The following is a 20,675-nucleotide window of genomic DNA, read 5'->3' as shown; positions in this document are numbered from 1 at the left end:
GTGAAGGTTATCTGTTTTGGCCCACTTTGGTAGTTAGTTTGCCAATTTATAAGCTTCTGGCGAACTAATGTTTGGCGCATAAAGCATCCACCCATAGAAGTATTTAAGGATTTATTCTTGTAATATTCTTCAATTGAAGAAAGAGTATGACAAGCAAAGAGTACGCATCAAAATGTTAATTGAGCATGATGTGCCTACTAAGTATATGTTAAAGTTGTAAGGGACTAAAGTGTCTTTAAGGCCACGCCATATGCAAGTTATCACCATAGGTATGGTACGCCAAGTGTGCTCGAAAGATGTGGAATATGAGTTCTGCAATGTGATTGGTTGGGAGTCAACTAAGTTAACAGAATAGTCGCCGACATCATACTTGTAACCATTTTTGTTTAGGTAAGTTCGTATATTGTTTAAACTTGTTATTTGTTACTTTTGGTAACATGTTAACTATTATTCATGTTAGCATAGTTTAAATTTAATAATAAATGACAATTGGTGATTTTGTACTAAATTGTGATATTGACTAAATTATGATTATGTTGAAAAATGAAAATTTTATGGTTGTGAGCTTGTTGTGGTACAATAAAAATGAAAATTTATTTGGAAATGAGAAATGACTTGTATGAACCTCGTGAATGCTTAGGATATAAATGACATGTCATTAGGGTTATTATAGTTCGACTGCTGGTCTTGGATGTCCTACCGATGGCTGAGGTCCTACATTTGTTGCGGATTCTCCACAGCTCATGTGAACAGGCCTATTTCATAGCTCGTATGAGCATTTACAGTTACAGTTACACTTTGTGTGAGCATTGTTCTCGCGTATTCAATGTTATTTCATTTGGTTCATCAGGTCTTAAATATGAAAAACGAAATGGCTATATGGAATGAGACAGTTAATGGAGAATTTGATATGAAATATTGAAACAAAATGTGATATACAAAATGATTACATGTTAAATGTGTAAAATGAAATGGTTACTCAAAATGGTTATATGAAATGATTCTACGAAATGGTAATATGAGATGGGTATACAAAATTGTTATATAAATGAGTATATGAAATGATTATATGAAAATAGTTATATGAAGTGATTGTACGAAATTTTTATATGGATAGATATGTAAAGAGAGACATTTGAAATGAACACTTGAAATGGAAAGATGAAATGTTAAATGAATAAATGTTGTATGAATAGTATATCAAATGTGTAACACCCTTAACCCATATTCGACGTCGAAATAGGGTTTCGAGGCATTACTAGAATTTGCAGATCACCTAAAAAAATTCAATTAAATACTTTCCGATTCAATGTATCATATAAATAAATATATTACCATTCAATCAACAGCTTGGCACTTCTATAAGCTGTAACGGTCCAAATTTCAGTGATATCGGAACTGTGATTTGAAATCACTAAATCTGACATGTGAGTTTAGATATTAGTAAGTAAATGTTAAGTGTGGTTTTAGAAATAATTTTGAATTAAATGAAATTATGTAGTATAGGAAGTTGTAGATAAAACAGAATAAAAACGAGGTATCGAGACCTCGAATACATAAATCGAGCCATAAATATTTTTAAAAATATTTATGGAGTGTAAATAAGTTAGTATTAAGTTTTCGTTAGAAAATTTTAAAGTTTGGATAGTCAATTAATTGAAAATGACTAAATTGAAAAAGGTACAAAACTTGATAAAATGGTTAAATGGCTCAAGTGTTAAATGAGGGAGGACTTAAAAGGCAACTTAGCATAAAGGGAATGGATGAGGCGGCATAAGCAAGAAAAAAAAATTTGGAATCAGGTGAACTAAGGGTAAAATGGTAAATTTTACAAAATTAAACAAATAAATTGAAATTGAAGAGGTTTCTAGGCCATTCTTCTCATAATTTCGGCCAGACAGCCATGGGAGAGAGCTTCTAAGCTGATTTTGCACAATTTCACTGCATGTGAGTTTATTTCTTTCCCTTTTCTTATATTTTTTGTAATTTTAAGACTTTTGTAATTAGGTCCAATCATCTAATTCATTAGTTTTTGATTTGGTGGGTGAAATTAGAAGTTACCCTGGCTGAGTAATGGCAGTATATGACGAATTATTATGAAATTGAAGTTCTAATTTCATATTAAGGTTGTTTTATTAAGTCATTTTGATAGAAAATGGTATTTAGGACCTAATTGTGAAAAAGTTGTGAATTAAATGTTACTGTTGAAATTCAGAATATCAAAGGTTGTGAAATAATTTATAATGATAAAATAAAATTTTAATTGAGAAAAAAATTAGTTCAATTGATGGGTGAGATGAGCAGGGACTAAATTGTAAAAACTGTAAATTTTGGGGTAAAAGTGTAATTTTGAAATTTGAACAGCATAAATTGTGAAGTGAAATAGAAGTCAAATAAATGCTAATGAGTAGAAATACTTTATATTATAGATCAAGAATCCAAAGAAGAACGAGAAAAAGAAAAAGTTGCGGAATAGTCCCTAAATTTCAATATCTTCTACAAATCAGCCAGGTAAATTCATATGTAAATGTTGGTAACATAGTTATTATTTTAAATATTTTTATGTTATTTAAATGATATGATAATTATTATGAAATATTACTCGTGATAATTGTTTGATAATATGTCAAATTATGTGATATACTTAGAAAATGTGAAATACTACCGAGTATCGGTATCAGCATTCCGTAGGAGATAGTTGAGACACATGATTGGGAAAAAGGTCCCGTTGAACCTTAGGAATGGATTAGGATACAAGTGACATGTCACTAGGATATTTGGGCATCCGAACTCGTTGAGTTGAGTCCGAGTTCACTTATGGATGCGAATGTCCGAACTCATTGAGTTGAGTCCAAGTTCGAGAGATGTAACTAGGCATCCGAGCTCGTTAAGTTGAGTCCGAGTTCACTTATGGATGCGAACGCCCGAGCTCGTTGAGTTGAGTCCGAGTTCGCTTATGGGTGGGTTACATGGTAGCTTGGCTACATATGTGGCACTTATGTGCAAACTTTCCATGTATCCGAATTATATTCCGATGTGTTTAACGGGTAAAATTCTACTCAAATGGAGGAATACTAGAGATGAAAGGGACGTATTGGTAAGTGTCGTGAAATGAATACTTTGAACAGGTTTGTACTTAACCCTCGGGTTGAAAACTCGACATAACAACAATATGGTAAGATGGTAAATGAAAATGTGATATGAATGTCTCGGTGATGATTATGAAAATGATATTTTATGTTTGCTTATATAGTTGTGTTACTTGCTATTTGTATGTGAACTTACTAAGCATTTATGCTTACTCCCTCCTTTTCATTCCTTGTAGTTTTGACAAGCCAGCTCGGAAATCAGGAACGGTCGGAGGCTCGCTCACACTATCCATGTATCATCTTGGTATAACGGTTTGTATATTTTGAGCATGGCATGTATAGCATTATAATCATTTTGTGTATATAGTCTTATGATATGGTTATTGAGTGGTATGGAAATGCTTGATAATGATTAGCTGTTGGAATGGCTAATCAATGACATATTTGGTGTTATGTATGCCTAAATGCTAGTTATTCCATGGAAATCATGAAATAGGTAAAATTTACCATAAAATAGATTAAGACAGCACTAGTGACGTGAGTTTGAAAAATCATTAAAAGTAGTATAGATATAATTAGATGATGAATAAAATATAGAATTAAAGAATTATGAGTCTATTTTCATATGAATGGAACAAAATAGGTATATGAGTTATATTTTATGAGATGTTTAAATTTTTGTGAAACAGGGCCAGAGCGATTTCTGGATCCCCTGTTCTGACTTTGGAAATTCACCATAAATTTTAAAAAGATAATTAGAAGTCATGATTTATATGTACAGATTCCTTATTGAGTCTAGTTTTATTAGAAACAAACATCATAGTCATTGAAACTCTGTACAGGGAGATATCTGATTCATAATACATAGAGGTCAGAGCAGTCAAACCCTGAAACAAGGGATACTTTAACTAATAAACTGTACTAATTGACCTGACCAAAAATTCTAGAAAAAAAATTAGTAAATAGATATATGAGTTTAGTTTAAGGAAAAATTTACGGAATTGGATTTCGAGTTTCAGAACTCGAGATATGAATTTTTAAGTAACTATGACGCAGTTGGACAGCTTGTCCGAATTTGTTTAAGTGCTCAAATAAGTTTAGTAATGCCTCGTGCTTGACTCCGGCGACGGTCTCGGGTAAGGGGGCGTTACATAAGCATCAAACAACGACATTGTTAGTAAACTATTACATATTTTATATAAATTCAACATTGATATACTTATTTTCTCGACATGTCACACTTGAGTTTAATAATTGTCTTTACCTACATAATTTTCTTGTATCAACATATCAAAGATAATCATATATCTCTTACCGTTTCTTCATAAGTACATATCATTCATTTCATTATATCAATATTTCATGCTCCATCATTTTCATATATTTTATGTATATTTATTCCGGTAATAGTTTATATCAAACTTAACATAAATTATATTCCATGTACTTATACTTATTTCGTTTATCTATCTTCATAATTATTTCATTCAACTATTTTGTACATATATTTCCATATGACCAGTTCTTGTAAACATTTCACACAACCATTTCATATAACCATTCATCATCTGATACATATTACCTGAATATCAATTGTTCAACAGATGTCATACTGTCACCCACCCACGGTTTTATTTATCTTTGACATGATGCCATAGTGTCTTTCAACTATGGTCTTACTCATTTTCTGTCATGTTACCATGGTATCTTTCAACCATGGTCTTATTCTTTTCATGTCATGTTCCCATGGTATCTTTCAACCATGGTCTTATTCATTTCATGTCACGCTGCCATGGTATCTTTCAACTATGGTCTTATTCATTTCTCGTCATGTTGCCATGGTATCTTTCAACCATGGTCTTATTCTTTTCATGTCACGTTGCCATGATATCTTTCAACCATGGTCTTACACATTTCATATCATGTTGCCATGGTATCTTTCAACCATGATCTTACATATTTCATTTCAGATAGCAGACTCTCGCGAACCTCATCCTTACAGCAGGATTACCAGTTCAGGCTAAATCCCCTGTACTATAAACTCATAGAGTATTGTCGGAATTACCTGTCCGGGCTAAATCCATTTTACACATATTCTTCAGGAGGGCTATAATAGGATAGGATCACCCGTCCGGGCTAGATCCTTTATTACCGTCAATTCCTTTTCAGAGATCCATCGAATTTTCCTTTCACTCAACCGGGATTTCTTTCCCTTTTTATCAAATATATCAATGTTTCATCAATTTTCATACAGAACATTCAAATCATATTCACATCAATAACATACATTTCAAGCATTTAAGAATATACTTCAAGTTACACGAACTTACTGGTGAAATTGCAGAAATATCAAGATTTAGGGGCATTTTAGTAATTTACCATTTTCCCAATTTTTACCTGATCTTAAATTAATAATTTCATTCAATTTATTAATTTAAATAATAAAACAATTCATTCCCTTCAATTTGGTAATTTTTGATATTTTTACAAAATTGCCTCCTGAAGTTTTTACTTTTATTCAATTTAGTCCCTAAGCCTAAAACATGCAAATTAGCCATGCTAGCTGAATATTCATATATATTTTCCTCCTCCTCCTCTCCATTCCACATCCTTAATGTATATAACACACTTGTAAGTAACATTATCTATAATTTTTATTATTTACTTTTATGAATATTCAAGCTGTCCATCTGTGTCATAGTCACTAAGTTATTTATATCTGGAGCTATAGAGCTCCAAATTAAGATCCAATAATTTTACCTAAAACTAGACTCATATATACTCTTACCATAAAATTTTCAGAATTTTTTGTTTAGCCAATAAGTACAGTTTATTCTTTAAAGTTACCCCTATTCTGCTGTTTGATAGTTCTAACCCTTCTTCACTAAAAATTAATTATCTTCTCGTACATAATTTTAATGATGTTTCCATTTATTTATCTTGAAAATAGACTCATTAAATATTCTAAACATATAAATTTAAGCCCATAATTATTTTTCTCCAATTTTTGATGATTTTCCAAAATCAGAATAGGGGAACCCGAAATCATTCTGACATTGTCTCACAAAATTTATTATATCTCATGATTTAAAATTCCATTGCTTACATAATTTCTTCTATAAGAAACTAGACTTAATAATATTTAATTTCATATTTTATTCATCTGATAATTCGATTTCTAAAATTTTTGGTAATTTTTCAAAGTTAGACTACTGCTGTTGTCCAAAACTATTTTAGTGTAAGATATTAATTACTATGTTTATAACACCCTTATTTTCTTTTTCTACATTATTTCTCATCATTTTCTCTTATTTTCTCTTCACTAACATATCAAGAACATAGGAACATATGTAAGGAAACTCTGCATTAACATTAATCCCATGCTTTTTTCAATAATATCAAACTTAAAAATATATTGTAATCATGATGTTCTTACCTTGTTCTATTGATTTCAATCTTTATCTTGATTTTCTCTCTCCTCCAGCTTCCATTTCTTAAATCCAACTTGATATTCTAACTTCCCATAGTATCCTTAACATTTTTCTCTCTTGGTAGCTATGGAAATTCTTTTGATTTTTGGGTGAAAATTGTAAATTTTTGGTAAAAGGACCAAATTGTAAAGAAATGAAAACTTCTTTTCTTCTTCTTCTTCTCACGTTGGTTTTGCATGGGAAAAATGGATGAGAAGTCCTCATCTTTCTTTCATTATATACTAATAAAATAATAATAAAATATCTTATTAAAATATTATTAAAATAATATTTATCTAATTAAATAATTATAAAATATCAAAATATCTCTAGCATCATTATTACTTTCTAGATTTCTCTCTCTTCCAATTAACCATTTTGCCAATCTTTTAAAATTCCATTCTTGAGTCATCATTTAATTTAGTAAAATTGCAATTTAGTCCCTCATAGTTCTTCACCTATTCAATTTAGTCCTAATTCATCCATTTTCCTTAGTTTCTAGATCATTCCACCCTTAAAATATTTACACTATTGGTCCTTTAACTTTTTCATATTTACACTTTAACCCCTCAAATTTTGAGTATTTACTCTTGTGCAACAAAACTTTTCTCTCTTTCAACAAAACTTTTCTTAAATTAATATATCATAATGTACTTCCCAATATTGACATAACTCAAAATTTCCCTTTTTGTTACTTTATTTTCTTATTTTACTATATCAAGGATAATATCTTACTGTAAAAATTTTCGAGGTCTTACAAAATGTGTTTACTAGTATATGTTTTATGACAAAATAAAGTTATAAGTTTCGGATTTGCGAATTTACTAACCTTGTAAGACTTGTGATATGTATATGTTAATAATGAACTCATGACCTTATTTATGAATTTAATTGCGAAATGTTTAAGTTACGACCGTTACAGTAAGTTAAATTTATGTTCAATACGAACTTACTAAGCTTTATGCAAGCTTACCTCGTTTTTGGTTTTTCTTCTTTGTAAATCGTCAGTTACGAGCCGCTGATTACATTGCTTTTGGAGATTACACTATCTGACAACTTAATCGATAACTAATTGTTCACTTTGGTCCATTATAAGTGGCATGTAAATAGGGTTTTGATATATATATGTTATAAGCATTATGGATATATTTTGTATATATCAATTGAAGTATGAGATGTGTTTATTGATGTGAAGCTTACTTAGTATTGTGGTTGATTGTGGTATGATGTGTTTTGAATTGGTGAAAAAGTTTGGAAATGCTTTGGCTTGGTGCTTAAGAAATGGTTGATGAAGTGGCTTGCATTAGGGGTCATATTTGATGCACACGGCCTGAGACATGGGCTATCACACTGCTGTGTGCTACATACAATCACCCCACATGATTGTGTGTCTTATTGACTTTTAGGTGCGGGTTTGACCCGCACGATCACATGTTGTTACACGGTTTGGAGACACGGTCGTGTGACCTTATTTTCAAACTGTACATGATTTGGCCATATAGTCATGTGACCCTGTTTTCAAATTTTCTACAATTTCTGTTTTACTTCAAATTAATCCCTAATTGTTTCCAAATTGATTTTTAGGTTCCATAAGCTTGAAATAAGGCCTAAAATTGTATATATGCTATGAATGATGATTGGTTTTGAATATTGATATTTAAATTAATAATTAAATGGTTTTATGTTGTCACTTAATTTGATAATAGTTTGTAACCTTAATCCGCTGACGGAGACGAGTTAGGGGTGTTACACATAATTTATTCTTAATTTATTCTTTAAACAAATAGTTAATTATGATCAAATGATATTAGTTATGAACAAATTTGAGGTATGTATAAATGTGACTACTTGATTCGATTGAGTTATGTCGAATTATATAAATACTATTTATGATACAAGGAGATTTAGTAATAAACGATAAAGAATAAAGCCTTATTACACATTACTTCGATAATATACCAATGAACACTAGGTGCATATTACTTTGGACGTACCGATAAACATTGGGTGTATATATATTTAGCACTGCACGTATATTATTTCGGTAGTTCTCCCTACAAAATTAAGAAAATAAAGTGTCGTATCTATAAACCTAGCTTTTGCTAATTATCTCCCTACAAACACACAACAGTTACTAAAAATCACTAAATCTTGCACCAACTCCCTGGCAACAGTGCTAACAACTTGACCAACTCCTTACTGCCATCGTGAATGACGAGAGGAAATCAACACTAAAAATAACAACTAAATAAAATACTAAGTGTGATCTACAAGTGTGACAAGTCAGTCGTAATATTTGTAGTGTTACAATAAAATACTGAAATATTCCAAGAATCGAACCCAAAGAAGTCAACGATTCAATGATTTCTATTCAATCAAGCATGCAAAAAAAGGAGTCCAGCTAGCTACTCACTAATGTTTATATTACAGAAAAGCATAATTTAAAGATTAATTAAGCTAATTAATTACCTAAAACAAAAAATGACTAAATTGTAAATAAAGGAAAATATAAAACTACCAAATACAATAACCTTTGAACTAGGGATCTAAATCTCTAACACTCCTAAATTTGTTCTATTTTACCTTTCAGTCTCAACTTTACCAAATTAGACAAATTAGTCCGGTTTATCTCTCGACCTCATCCGACTAACCCAGGACTAATAAATTGGTGCCCAATAAAATTTCCTCTCGATATCACTTATCTTGATATTCCCTTAGGGCCATCAATCCTAAGTTTTGAAGTTCAATTGTTTTAGTCTAATTTTTACGATTTAGTCCATGCATCAAAGACTAACTAAACAACACTTTCTTCAACTAACCACCCTAAGTTTTAGCTACTAATATTCATATATGAACCAGCAAAAACCAAATATTCAAACAACATATACATCAAGTAAACTCAAAGGAAATATAATAAAAACGTGAACATTCTTGTAAAGACTTGAAGAAAACACAAATGACAACAATGGTAAGGAAGAAAAAACATAAAAGATCATATTTTTATCTAAGAAATTGGAAATGAAATTAAACTATATTAAAAGCTTTGGATGGAAATGAAAATACAATGTAAAGTTAAAGGATTTAAAGATAAACAACACTTAGCTATAGTAAAAACTAACTTAACTAACTAAGAAAATACAAGGAAAATAAAGAAGTTGTAGAAAGCTAAATCCTACAGCTAACCTAAACTAAAAGATGAAAGAAAAAACTTAAAACTATGAAGCTTTCTAACCTAAACTACAACTCTCTTTGTTCCTAGCCAAAAATGGCTTTTAATAGCTGATTACAACCCAAATTTTAGTGCCAAAATGCCCTTGGACGTTGTATTTTGATTGGTTTTGGTGTTGGACAAAAACTACCTCTACAGTCATTTTTCTCCACGTCAAGCAGCGGTATTGCGATACCCACAACAGTCTTGAAATGGGGGGTCCTTTGGGAGTTGGATATCACGATACCCTTACTTGGATATCGCGATATCACTATGAAAAACCTCAATCCTCTTCAATTCAGCACTATTAAGGGTACCATGACTTTCATGCTTTGATATCGCGATACCCCCTTCTAGATGATGTTTTCACTCACATTCAGGCCTCAAATGACTCCCTACAAGACTCAATCAACCATTAGGATCCCTATGGCACAATTGGCCAATTCGAGTCTCAAAAGTAGCATAAAATGCACTAATTCACTTATCAAAGCAAAGAACTAAAACTAAGTAAAAACACGACAAAAACATATACATTGCTCGAGAATAAGCTCATTAAGTGTAATGGAGAGCCTAATTTGACATATCAAATTACGGAAGATCAAATAGTTTGATATTTATTTATCATGTATAAACATTCTTATCATATTATATAAGCACCATTGAGCTCTTTTGCTCAACATGCGGATTATTTGTTTTCGTGCATAGGTGGCGATTAGGTTTTGGAATGATCGACGAGAGCCAACAGCATCCAAATCTCACATCTCGACTCAACTAAATCTTTGTAAAGTTTCATTATGTTTGTGATTTATAATGGCATGTACCTAAAAATTAGGGGTCTTATAAGGTTTTTTTAATGGTATGAATTGTTGATGATATGTTTTTGGATGCCAAGTTGTTGGTTGATAATTGAGTGTTATATGGTTTCATAGGCATGATTTGGCATCCTTATGGCTTGAAGTAAAATTGCATTTTGGCATTTTTACCATTTGGCCTCGAGACACTTAGTTGAATTTTGGTAGTTTAGTTTGGATTCGAGTCCTAACTCTGTGGTTGACCTCACATAACTCCAAGAATATTTTGTAGGACATCTGTAATGATTGATTATACTTACAATTGAAAATGCTTTTAAATTATGTCATGTATATATGGTTAATTATTCCATAAATGATATGAGTTGCTTCGACAAAGCAATGTGACATCACGCATTCAATTCTAATGATCGGGTTAGGTGTGGGGTGCCAGAATGCATATCAAAATTCACTCACCTAAATTCATCACTAACAAACTATGCAAGTAACTGCTCATTATTTATTATGCATTTAAAACTAAGTATTTATCAGCGACATCAAAGAGGCAAGCATGCCAAATAGTAAAAATTTATTTTTAGTTCTTTTAAAAATTTAGAATTTTTAAAATAATATAATGGTTACGTTGCACTTTGACCCAGATAATAAATTTCTTTATAATTCCTTTAAAATTTACAAATGAAATGTTAATACAATAATAAAATTATATTTTAATATTCTTTCAAAAATATAAGTCAAATTGATTTTGTAAAATAAATTTCTGAATTCGTCTCGTCTTTGGTGTAAATACATTATTAGTTTAGCTTGAAGAGAACTCCTTTCACAATGAAATGATAAAATACTGTAGCAACAATAACTTTGCAAATAGGAAGACTATGTCCTTATTTTTACATTTGTAGAAATACAAGGGCCATAAAATACTGTAGCAACATTGGTTTGACTTTATTTAGGAGCTTTAATTTCAAATGAGAAGATTTTAAATTTGTAAATTGGTTAATATCACGTTTTTTTTTTTTACATTTTTATGCAATGGCCATTTTTATTTTGTTCATTTTTTAAAAAGAATAATTAATTGAAAAATATATTAATCATTTAAATATTTAAAAAAGGTTATAATATTTCTTAGTAAAACAATAAATTAATATTATAATATTACAATATTTATTTCTTTAAATCAAATACATTAATATTATTACCATACTTTTATTCCACCTAACTAAACTAAAATTATACATATTTAATTTAATTTCTATTCCTACAAAATAATAATTGATTATAATTTTATTCTATTTTATCGAATCCAATATGGTGCACGTAATACTATTACAATTATATAATTAAATAATTAATAGAATATATTTATATAATTTACAACTACTAAATTTTAAATAAAAATATCTATTAAAAAAATTACTTCTTATGTATATATTTATCGAATTCCTTTTTCATCCCAAAAGGAAAAATCACCATTTCAAACAAAACGCATAAGTTTTATTTTATTTATTGTTCAAGGTCTCTCCTTAAAAAGAAAAAAAAAATCGAAATCCTGATCGTCCTTATCAAAATCAGACCCAAACCTCAAGTTTTAGAAACCCTAGCCATTTCCGCTCTTTCATTCTCTGCAAAATCATTCCCTCTTCAAACACTCTCTCTCTTTTTCAATTGAGCCATCTGATCGCTCTCTGTGTCACCATTTTCCAGAACCTTGAACGCCGCCGTTTGCCCGCTGCGATCTCTGCCTTTTAGATTCTATCAATTTTCACAGTCTCGATGGCTGACGGAAAACTCGATCTACCTGATGATCTCATACCCTCAAAAATCTGCTCTGACCACTTCCCTAAAGGTATTAATACATTTCCTTTTTTATTCGTTTTAGTTTTCATTCTCCCGTTTTTTATACTACAACTTTTTACTTTTTGGATTCCGATCGCAGTGGTTTCACATTTTAATTCAATCCTCACGTTTGTCTCAAATTTTATCCATTTACGAAGTTTTTCATTATTTGACTTTGAATAGTTTAATTTATTAATTCTAAATTTCAGATTGCGTCGATGATTATTATCCCCTAAGATCTCGTTCAATTTTGTTTAAATTCTTTCTGTTACGGCGTATTAATTTAATGGTTTTCGCCAGAAAGTAAAAAAAAAAAAGGAAATTCACGATTGTTTCTATGTAAAATTATATCAGCTCAAATCGCTCCTTTCAAATTCTCCGGTGATTAGAGAAAATCACTTTAGTTACTTCTCAAAATTATTGGCAAATTTTACCTGACGACCCTGAAGTTGATATATCGTACTACAGCATGTTTTATTCTAATTATACGGAAAGATTATTCAAAGAAACGTTCATCTGTTACAATTAGGAAACTTGGCAGTTCAATCTCAAGGCATTTTTTTGTTTTAAGGACCGCCTGAAAACAAGCTTGAAAATTGAGGTTAGACAGTTTCTACAGCTTCACCTATGCGGTACTTATCCTAGTTTCTGTTATTGTTAGATGAAGCTTGGGATAGGAACTTGGAGGAGAAAGGACTGACCGGGCTACTTGATGACAACAAAGGTAATAATATTTATCTTAATGTTGAAACCTTGTATTTTTAAAATCACAGGAAGCTCTTTTCTTGCAAGAGTTTAACCTTCTTTTTTTTTTCTTTTTTTTTTAACTTTTGTGACCAATAGATCAACCAACTTCGGAGAGCAGCATTCCTCTGTCCCCACAGTGGCTTTACTCTAAAGTAGCCGAAGCAAAGACGTTAACTGTTGGAGCATCTGGGGTATGGCACTTTTATTTCTCTTACCAAATGTTTTAAGGGTGCTGGTTGCCATATGGGTGTTTAATCTGTTGGTTTCTAGTTTCATGTACTTTTCTGTAGTGGAAGTATGGGTAAGTAGTGTATATGGTTTCAAAAAAAAAGTAGCTTGATTAGATTTGAAGAAATTATTCTTATTTTCTTGGTTTATTATGCTCATCACAAATATATATTTGATTTAGAGCTTGTGGCTATTTTTCATTTTGGTTTGTATTGTTTCAGTTTTTTAATTTGTTTACTCTTAACAGGATACAAAAACTCCGAATTTGTTGCCTCATGGAACCCCTGGCGACCCGAATCTGAAAGATAGTTGGCGTTTAGATAGTTCTCAGGACAAGAAAGAATGGAGGAGGACTGCACCTGATCTTGAAAGCAGCCGACACTGGCGTGAAGAGGAGAGGGAAACAGGCTTACTTGGTCGAAGAGATCGCAGAAAAGAAGACCGTCGCACTGATATTTCTTCAACAATGGATGTTCCTGAAAATAGGATTTTGTTGTCTGCAGAACGACGTCAAGATGTTAGTAGTCGTAGTTCAGGGCATGAATCTCGAAGGGACAACAGGTGGTCTTCGAGATGGGGTCTTGAAGACAAAGAAAAGGATTCTCGAAATGAGAAGAGGACAGATGTTAAGAAGGAAGATGCCCCTTCTGACAAACAAGCACTTGCCGGTGGTGGGCGCACAGCTTCTGAGCGCGAGAACGATTCTCGTGATAAATGGAGGCCACGTCATCGGTTGGAAGTTCATGCAGGTGGGTCAGCTTCTTATCGCAGTGCTCCAGGTTTTGGTTTGGAGAGGGGGCGAGTGGAGAGATCAAATGTGGGTTTTGCAGCAGGACGAGGAAGGCCAAATTCCAATGCAAGCCTACAAATTGGGAGGCCACAATCTGCTTCTGTTATTGGAGCTCTTCCTGTGGATAAAAACATGACCCTTAATGCATATTCCTACCCAAGAGGAAAACTCCTTGACATTTACCGCAAACAAAGGACTGCTCCAAATTTTGACAACCTACCTGATGAGATGGATCATTTATCCACAGTAACACAAAAAGAAATTGTTGTGCCTTTGGCATTTGTTCCGCCTGATGCAGAGGAAGAGGTCTGAACCTTCTAGTTTGATTTATAGAAGAAGAATGTACTCATCTTTATCCTTCTATATGGTTGCCTAAAATCTTCTTGCGCGATTCTTACAGGCTGTCCTTGGAGATATATGGAAAGGAAAAACAATAAGCAGTGAAGTGGTCTACAACTCATTTATGGATGCAAGTAGGGATCAAATGATAGCATTGCTTCTAGTGTTTCATTTATGTTGTAACTTACTTACCTAGTAAATAATTAAGATACCTTTGACAGGATAAGTTATTTGCCCTGTGATTTCAGGTGAAGGAAAAGAGTGTTTCTCAGTTAACATGAAGGATAGTGTTGAACCTGGTGAGAAGGCTGCTGTAAACAATAATTTTGAGGGGAGTCATGCTGAGACATTTTATGTGTCAGATTCACAGATGATTATGAGCAAGGGTAGGAAACTTTCGATTTTAGTTGTTGGCTATCAGCAGTCCGTTAAGGATAATATTAATGAAATTTTTTGTTTGTCATTACAGAAATGAATAGTTCAAAAGAAGGTGGACAGAGATGCATGCCACCATCTGATGTAGATGTAACCAATGCTTTGGGGTTAGATAGGGAGATGGGTGGTTCCACAAATTACATGGATGAATTAAAATCTTTTGATAATCGGCAAGTAGCTGATTTGAAAATGCAAAAGGACTCTAATGTGAAGGACAACGGATCATCCATGAAATTTGGAGTGGGCGAGCTTCCGGAAGACTCAAGTTCTCTGTTTGGTTTTTCGTCACTACAGCCTAGAGTCGGCTGTAACCCGATAAGTGTTGAGGGCAATATTGCTGCACATTCTCTGGAAAGTGCTATCCCTCCTGAGGATATGAGCCTGTGTTATCTTGATCCTCAAGGGGTAATTCAGGGACCGTATTTGGGGATTGACATAATTTCATGGTTTGAGCTAGGTTATTTTGGTACAGATTTACCTGTTCGATTGGCAAATGCTCCTGACGGGTCGCCTTTCCAAGAACTTGGTGAAGTCATGCCTCACCTAAGAATGAATCCTGGTTCAGCCTCCAGTGTTAGTGCAGTTGCCAGAATGCGAGTACCTGATCATTTTGAAGGGAGCTTGGAAGACCCCATATCTTCTTCTGCTTCTGCTCCTGCTCAGGGATCAGCCATTGGACGTGAGCTGCAGCAATCTTTGTCTCTTTTTGAGGCATCTGGTACTAACTTTCAGTTAAGAGGGCCTTCTCAAAGTTATCATTCTGAGCACCAATTTTATGAAGATCCAAACATCCATAATTTTGCTGTTGCTCAAGCTGATGGTATGTTTAATGGGTTGCACCTACTGTTTATATTGTTAACAATTGTGTCTGTTAATGATGCCTGCCTTTCCATGTGTGATGCAGAAATCGTTTTTTCAGGAAGGCCTGGAAGTGCTGGTGCTGACCCTTTGAAAGTTTCTGCTGAGATGCAAGATCCTTTGCGTCATCCTGCAAGTCATTTATCCATTGCAAATGAATTTTCAAAAACCAATGCACCTCATCGAGGTGATGAGTTGCTCCCAGAGGCTTGGTCTGATGATCATAGAAGAAATGCTGTGTTTAATCCTAACATTCATCTAGGCACTACTGGTGCTAGGCCATTATCTCACAGGGAGCAAGAACACAATGGTTTGGACCTGGTACAGCACTTAATGTCACAAAAGTTTCCCAATGAACCTCTTCAAGAGAAAAACAATTTCTTTCATGCCCTTCCACATTCGACTGGATTTGGTGTGGAGCACATCCATAGTTTTGATCTGATGCAGAGCAAGAATCTCAATCATCAGCAGTCAGTCCATCATTCAGCTCCCCATATGGAACATCTTTTGGAACTTCAATTTGAACAGCAGCGGCAGTTGGAACTACAACGGCAGCAGCATCAGTTGGAGCTTCAGAGGCAGCAGCAGTTGGAGCATCAGCGGCAGCAGCAGTTGGAGCTTCAGCAGCATCAACGTCTGTTGGAGCTTCAGCGGCAGCAGCAGTTGGAACTTCAGCAGCATCAACGGCAGTTGGAACTTCAGCGGCAGCAGGAGCTTCGTCACCATCAAATTGAACTGTTGCAGCAGTTGCAACAACAACATCTGCAGCAGCAGAATTCTCAAGCTCAACATATTCTTCTTGATCAATTGCTGCAGCATCAGATTTCTGATCCTGGCTATGGTCAGGAGGTATTTGATGCTGCTAGAGACATCCAACTTGATCAGGTTCAGTTTCAAAGGCATCTTCTAAGTGAATTGCAGAATAATTCTCAAGCATCAAGGCACCTGGATCCATCACTGGAGCAGATCATCCAAGCAAAGATTAACCAGAGTGCAGTCCAAGGGCAACAGGCTGATTTTTTGGATTTCATGTCACAAGCAAAGTATGGCAACATGCTTCCTTCGGAGCATCAGCTCCGTCTTCAAAGAGAGCAGTTTCAAGTGCAGCAGTTATCTAGGTCGCTGAGCCAACAATTAGGAATGGAGGAGGATAGACAACTTGCTGGTTCTTTGTCTGTAGATGAAGTTGGTCAGTTTGTTAGGAATCCTGGCATTCATCCCCAGGCTCTATCAATGGAGTTGAATGGTTCAGATCTTCACCAGAAGAGGCTTTCATCTTTTGAAGAGCAAATCAGCAATATTAAAAGGAATCATGCTTTGCGGGAGCAACAGCAGCGAGGGACTTTTGACCCCAGCCCTACAGCATTTGCCAGGTCTGCTCATTCTGCTGCTGCTCCTGGGATGAAATTAGACAATGTAAATTCTCTAGATCTTGCTGAACATCTCTATATGCACTCTAACAACCAACTGGGTCCATTTTCTTCTGGTAATCACTCTTTTAGCCAACAAACTTTGGGTGATGTATATGCATCTCGTCCAGATTTAGTCTACCACTCTGGAAAAAATGAGCAGCTAGAAAATAGTTGGGCAGGAAAACAGATGCAACAATTAAATCTTGAAGCAGATTTGCAAAGAAGGGAGTCCGAAGTTGATTCAAGCACTTGGACATCAGCTGGAGGGATTCATGAAAAGTCTAAGAAAGCTTTAATGGACCTTCTTCACCAAAAACTTGGTATTCAATCGACAAGGTCATCAGAAGGAGATTATCAGTATCCTACTTCATCTTCCAGAGGCAGGGAAAGCTTTTGGCCTGTTTCTGAGCCACAAGCTTCCAATTTTCCTTTTACTCATTTCTCGAATCAAGAAGTTCACGTAAACAACTCATATCTGGAAGGCCCTCAAAATTCCAATTCAGGTGCCTTATTGCAAGATCATTTGTTTGGAGTTGCTGCTAATGGTGGTGTCAACCAGGTGGTTAACTGTGAACGATTGCCTCATAAATCCAATCCGGGTTCATTTGCTGAAGATCAATCATTGTTGTTGGGCGCTGAAGATCTGTCTTCTAGTAGTTATGCAGATGCTAGCTTAGTGTCAAAATCTGCTGTGAATAAGGAATTGGGCGAACTGGAGGGGAAGGAGCAGAAAAATGGATTGAAAAGCATGATTTCAAGGACTGGTTCTGTGTCGGGGTTTGAGGACAATATTTTGGAGCAAGTAGAGATGCCTTTGGACTGTGTTGACCTACAAAGTAGAACCCATATCCGTCATGGTTCACTGTGTACTGGTAATCTTCAAAACAAAAGTTCTCCCTAAATGGCCTTTAGCTTTTCTTTTTTCCTTTTTTTTTTCTGTATGAATTAAATCATAAAAGTGAAATGGTGCAGGTGTCAATGGCAGGTTGTACAGTAATGGAATTGGATTAGAGAAATCAGTTGAAGACCGTCCTGATGATAGGTGACACTCTCTTCTCTCTAATGTTAATGTTGTTCCTTTTTATTTATTTTTTTATGGGGTTGAGGGCGGGCGGGGGGTAATTTGCACAGCTACGATTCACCTCGTAATTGACATTTGACACGAGTGCACATCTTTTGCATGTCCCATGCCATTTTGATGGTTAACAAAGTGTTGAACTCTTCTTATAAAGCCATCTAATCTAAATGTGCTCGTCTTATTGATAGGTTACTGTCTGGGGTGCCGAAAGGGGATGATAAAGTTGCACAGATTTCATCATCCAAGGATATGTTATCCGATCAAAACACAGTGGCATTTGTGAAGCAGAAAAGCCTTACAAATCAGGCAAAGAGGACAGTAGAAACGGAGGCATCGGGCAGGAAAGATGTGAGTATGAGGAGGACCTCATCTTATAATGAGGCTGTAGTGTCTGAAGCATCATTCATGGAGATTCTTAAGAAGCCGGCTCTTCATGGGGCAGAGGTCCCCGTGTATGGCTCTGCTTTTGAGCCAGCATCATCTGATGGTGCTTCACAAGCTGGACGAAGTGGCAAGAAAAAAGGGAAAAAGGGAAGACAGATTGATCCTGCCTTGCTTGGTTTTAAGGTTACAAGCAACCGTATCTTGATGGGTGAGATCCAGCGCCTTGACGATTAATTTTTCTCGTTTACACCCGCCATGTCTTGTTGTACATTTCCTGTAAATTCTTTTACTTTCTTTCTTCGCTTTCTATAGATGATTTTTAATTTTGTTTAGTATATTCGAGGTAATTAATTGATTTTTTCCTTAAAAATAATAAAATCTTTTGCTTTTAGGAGGCAACATGCGTGGTTTAATCTCATCTGAATGGTTAATGAAGCCTTCTAGTTTTTGCCAAATACTCCCTAGTTAAATCCTTACGTTTGTCCAATTTAAGGCTAAAGTATGATTGAATCAAGTTAGTGTTTTTATTATTAAATGGATAAATTTAGTTTTTATATTATTAAAAAAATAATTAAAGTAAAATTTTAATTGAATTAATTTTTATTATTTTAAAAATGCCATTTAATATTTTAATAGCTTTTCATGATTTTACAAATATGATATTGTCTAGAATTTAACTATAAATGAATAAAAATTGTTATTTTTTAAAAAATAAATGCGTAACTCTTTTTCAATTTAATTTTATTTGATATTTTTTAATTGTAAAAATATTAAATTTATCCATTTAATAGTAGGATTAATTTAATCTAGAGCCGTTCAATGGTCTGACTATTTATCTATGTTTAAAGGTTTATTTAGAATTTGATAAGGTTTAAATAAAAATATTAAATTTAAAATTTTGATTTTATAAAAAAGTTTAGACTTTAATTTTAATATGGGTTAAGCTTAAGTTTAAGTATTCATAATCTAAGCTCTTTTCATTTTTTTAAATTAAAAATAATATATATTATTAAATATAAAATTAAAAGTAATATGAATAGACTTAAAATGAATTTAAATTAATAATTTATAAATATCAAGAAATTTAAACAAAATTTTAAACTTACTTTAAATAGAGATTAATAAAAAATAAAATACGTTAATATATAACACTTAAACTCTAACCCGTAAAAGTATACTTACTCATGTAGGATACATTAAAATATTTGAAGGTAGCAGCCCAGCCCTTTTCCATGTTTCCTCCCATCTTTTTATAATAATTCCGCTTTAGGAGAATCTTGCTTTGTCCAGTTTAATATTTAAATTTTTTATCCTAATTAAATATTTAAAATATCAAATGTTATGGTTTTTAGATAATCTTAAACTGTCAAAAAAAAACAATGAACCAATCACATGGCCCCCACGGTGTTATGTTGTAAAAAAATTATTTTTACTAAAAATATATATAAATTTTAAAAAATTATAAATAATAAAACTAGAAAAAAATCTAATATATATATAAACTATAAAAAATAGAAAGAATTTATATTGTTTTTGTTAATTATGATTAACTGTTTTTCTTAACTACTTTTTGTTAAAACAATCATCATCCACAAAGGTTATGCAAACGTAAAACCATTTCACCATTTACTCGGTGGTCAATCTCACCTGCTGCACTACATGAAAGAAAAGCCATACCCAAAAGTTAATCTACTTGGTGCTTATGTAAAATTCCAAAGTCTATTGAAGATTAAAGCTAACTACAAGTAAACCAAATTTCCATTACAGTGTTGCATTTCATTCAATTGCAAAGGTGAAGATGGTGTTCATCGCAACCCCAAATTCCAACCGGATTGTCTTGTCTTAAGGCAGTCGACAATCTCTGCCGTTTTCCTCCTTCCTCTGCCATCGGCCATCTCCACCATTTTCACGCAAAGAAATTATGAGCAATCAAAATTTCCACTCCAAAAAATCCATAACCACTAATACCAAACCAAACCCCCAATTCACCCCACTGAA

General features: G+C 33.4%; 1 protein-coding gene across 1 annotated transcript; it reads left to right on the top strand.

The window, feature by feature from the left end:
- The first annotated feature begins 12,025 nt into the window (after positions 1–12,025).
- Positions 12,026–19,076, top strand: LOC107923982 (protein ESSENTIAL FOR POTEXVIRUS ACCUMULATION 1). Its single transcript, XM_016854214.2, has 10 exons — positions 12,026–12,416; positions 13,068–13,130; positions 13,250–13,344; positions 13,629–14,477; positions 14,572–14,644; positions 14,759–14,896; positions 14,980–15,765; positions 15,850–18,087; positions 18,188–18,257; positions 18,482–19,076. Exons 1-10 carry the CDS (start codon positions 12,344–12,346, stop codon positions 18,909–18,911), a joined length of 4,815 nt encoding a protein of 1,604 aa, XP_016709703.2. The 5' UTR covers positions 12,026–12,343; the 3' UTR covers positions 18,912–19,076.
- Positions 19,077–20,675: the final 1,599 nt, after the last annotated feature.

This window comes from Gossypium hirsutum, chromosome A11, assembly GCF_007990345.1.
Source record: "Gossypium hirsutum isolate 1008001.06 chromosome A11, Gossypium_hirsutum_v2.1, whole genome shotgun sequence".
Classification (NCBI taxonomy): Eukaryota; Viridiplantae; Streptophyta; class Magnoliopsida; order Malvales; family Malvaceae; genus Gossypium; species Gossypium hirsutum.
This window is presented reverse-complemented; position numbering and strand designations above follow the sequence as displayed.

Coding starts and splice junctions, on each gene's coding strand:
- LOC107923982 (XM_016854214.2), top strand. CDS start 12,344: ATGGCTGACGGAAAACTCGATCTACCTGATGATCTCATACCCTCAAAA. Junction 12,417..13,067: donor CTCTGACCACTTCCCTAAAG/GTATTAATACAT, acceptor TGTTATTGTTAG/ATGAAGCTTGGGATAGGAAC. Junction 15,766..15,849: donor TGCTGTTGCTCAAGCTGATG/GTATGTTTAATG, acceptor TGTGTGATGCAG/AAATCGTTTTTTCAGGAAGG.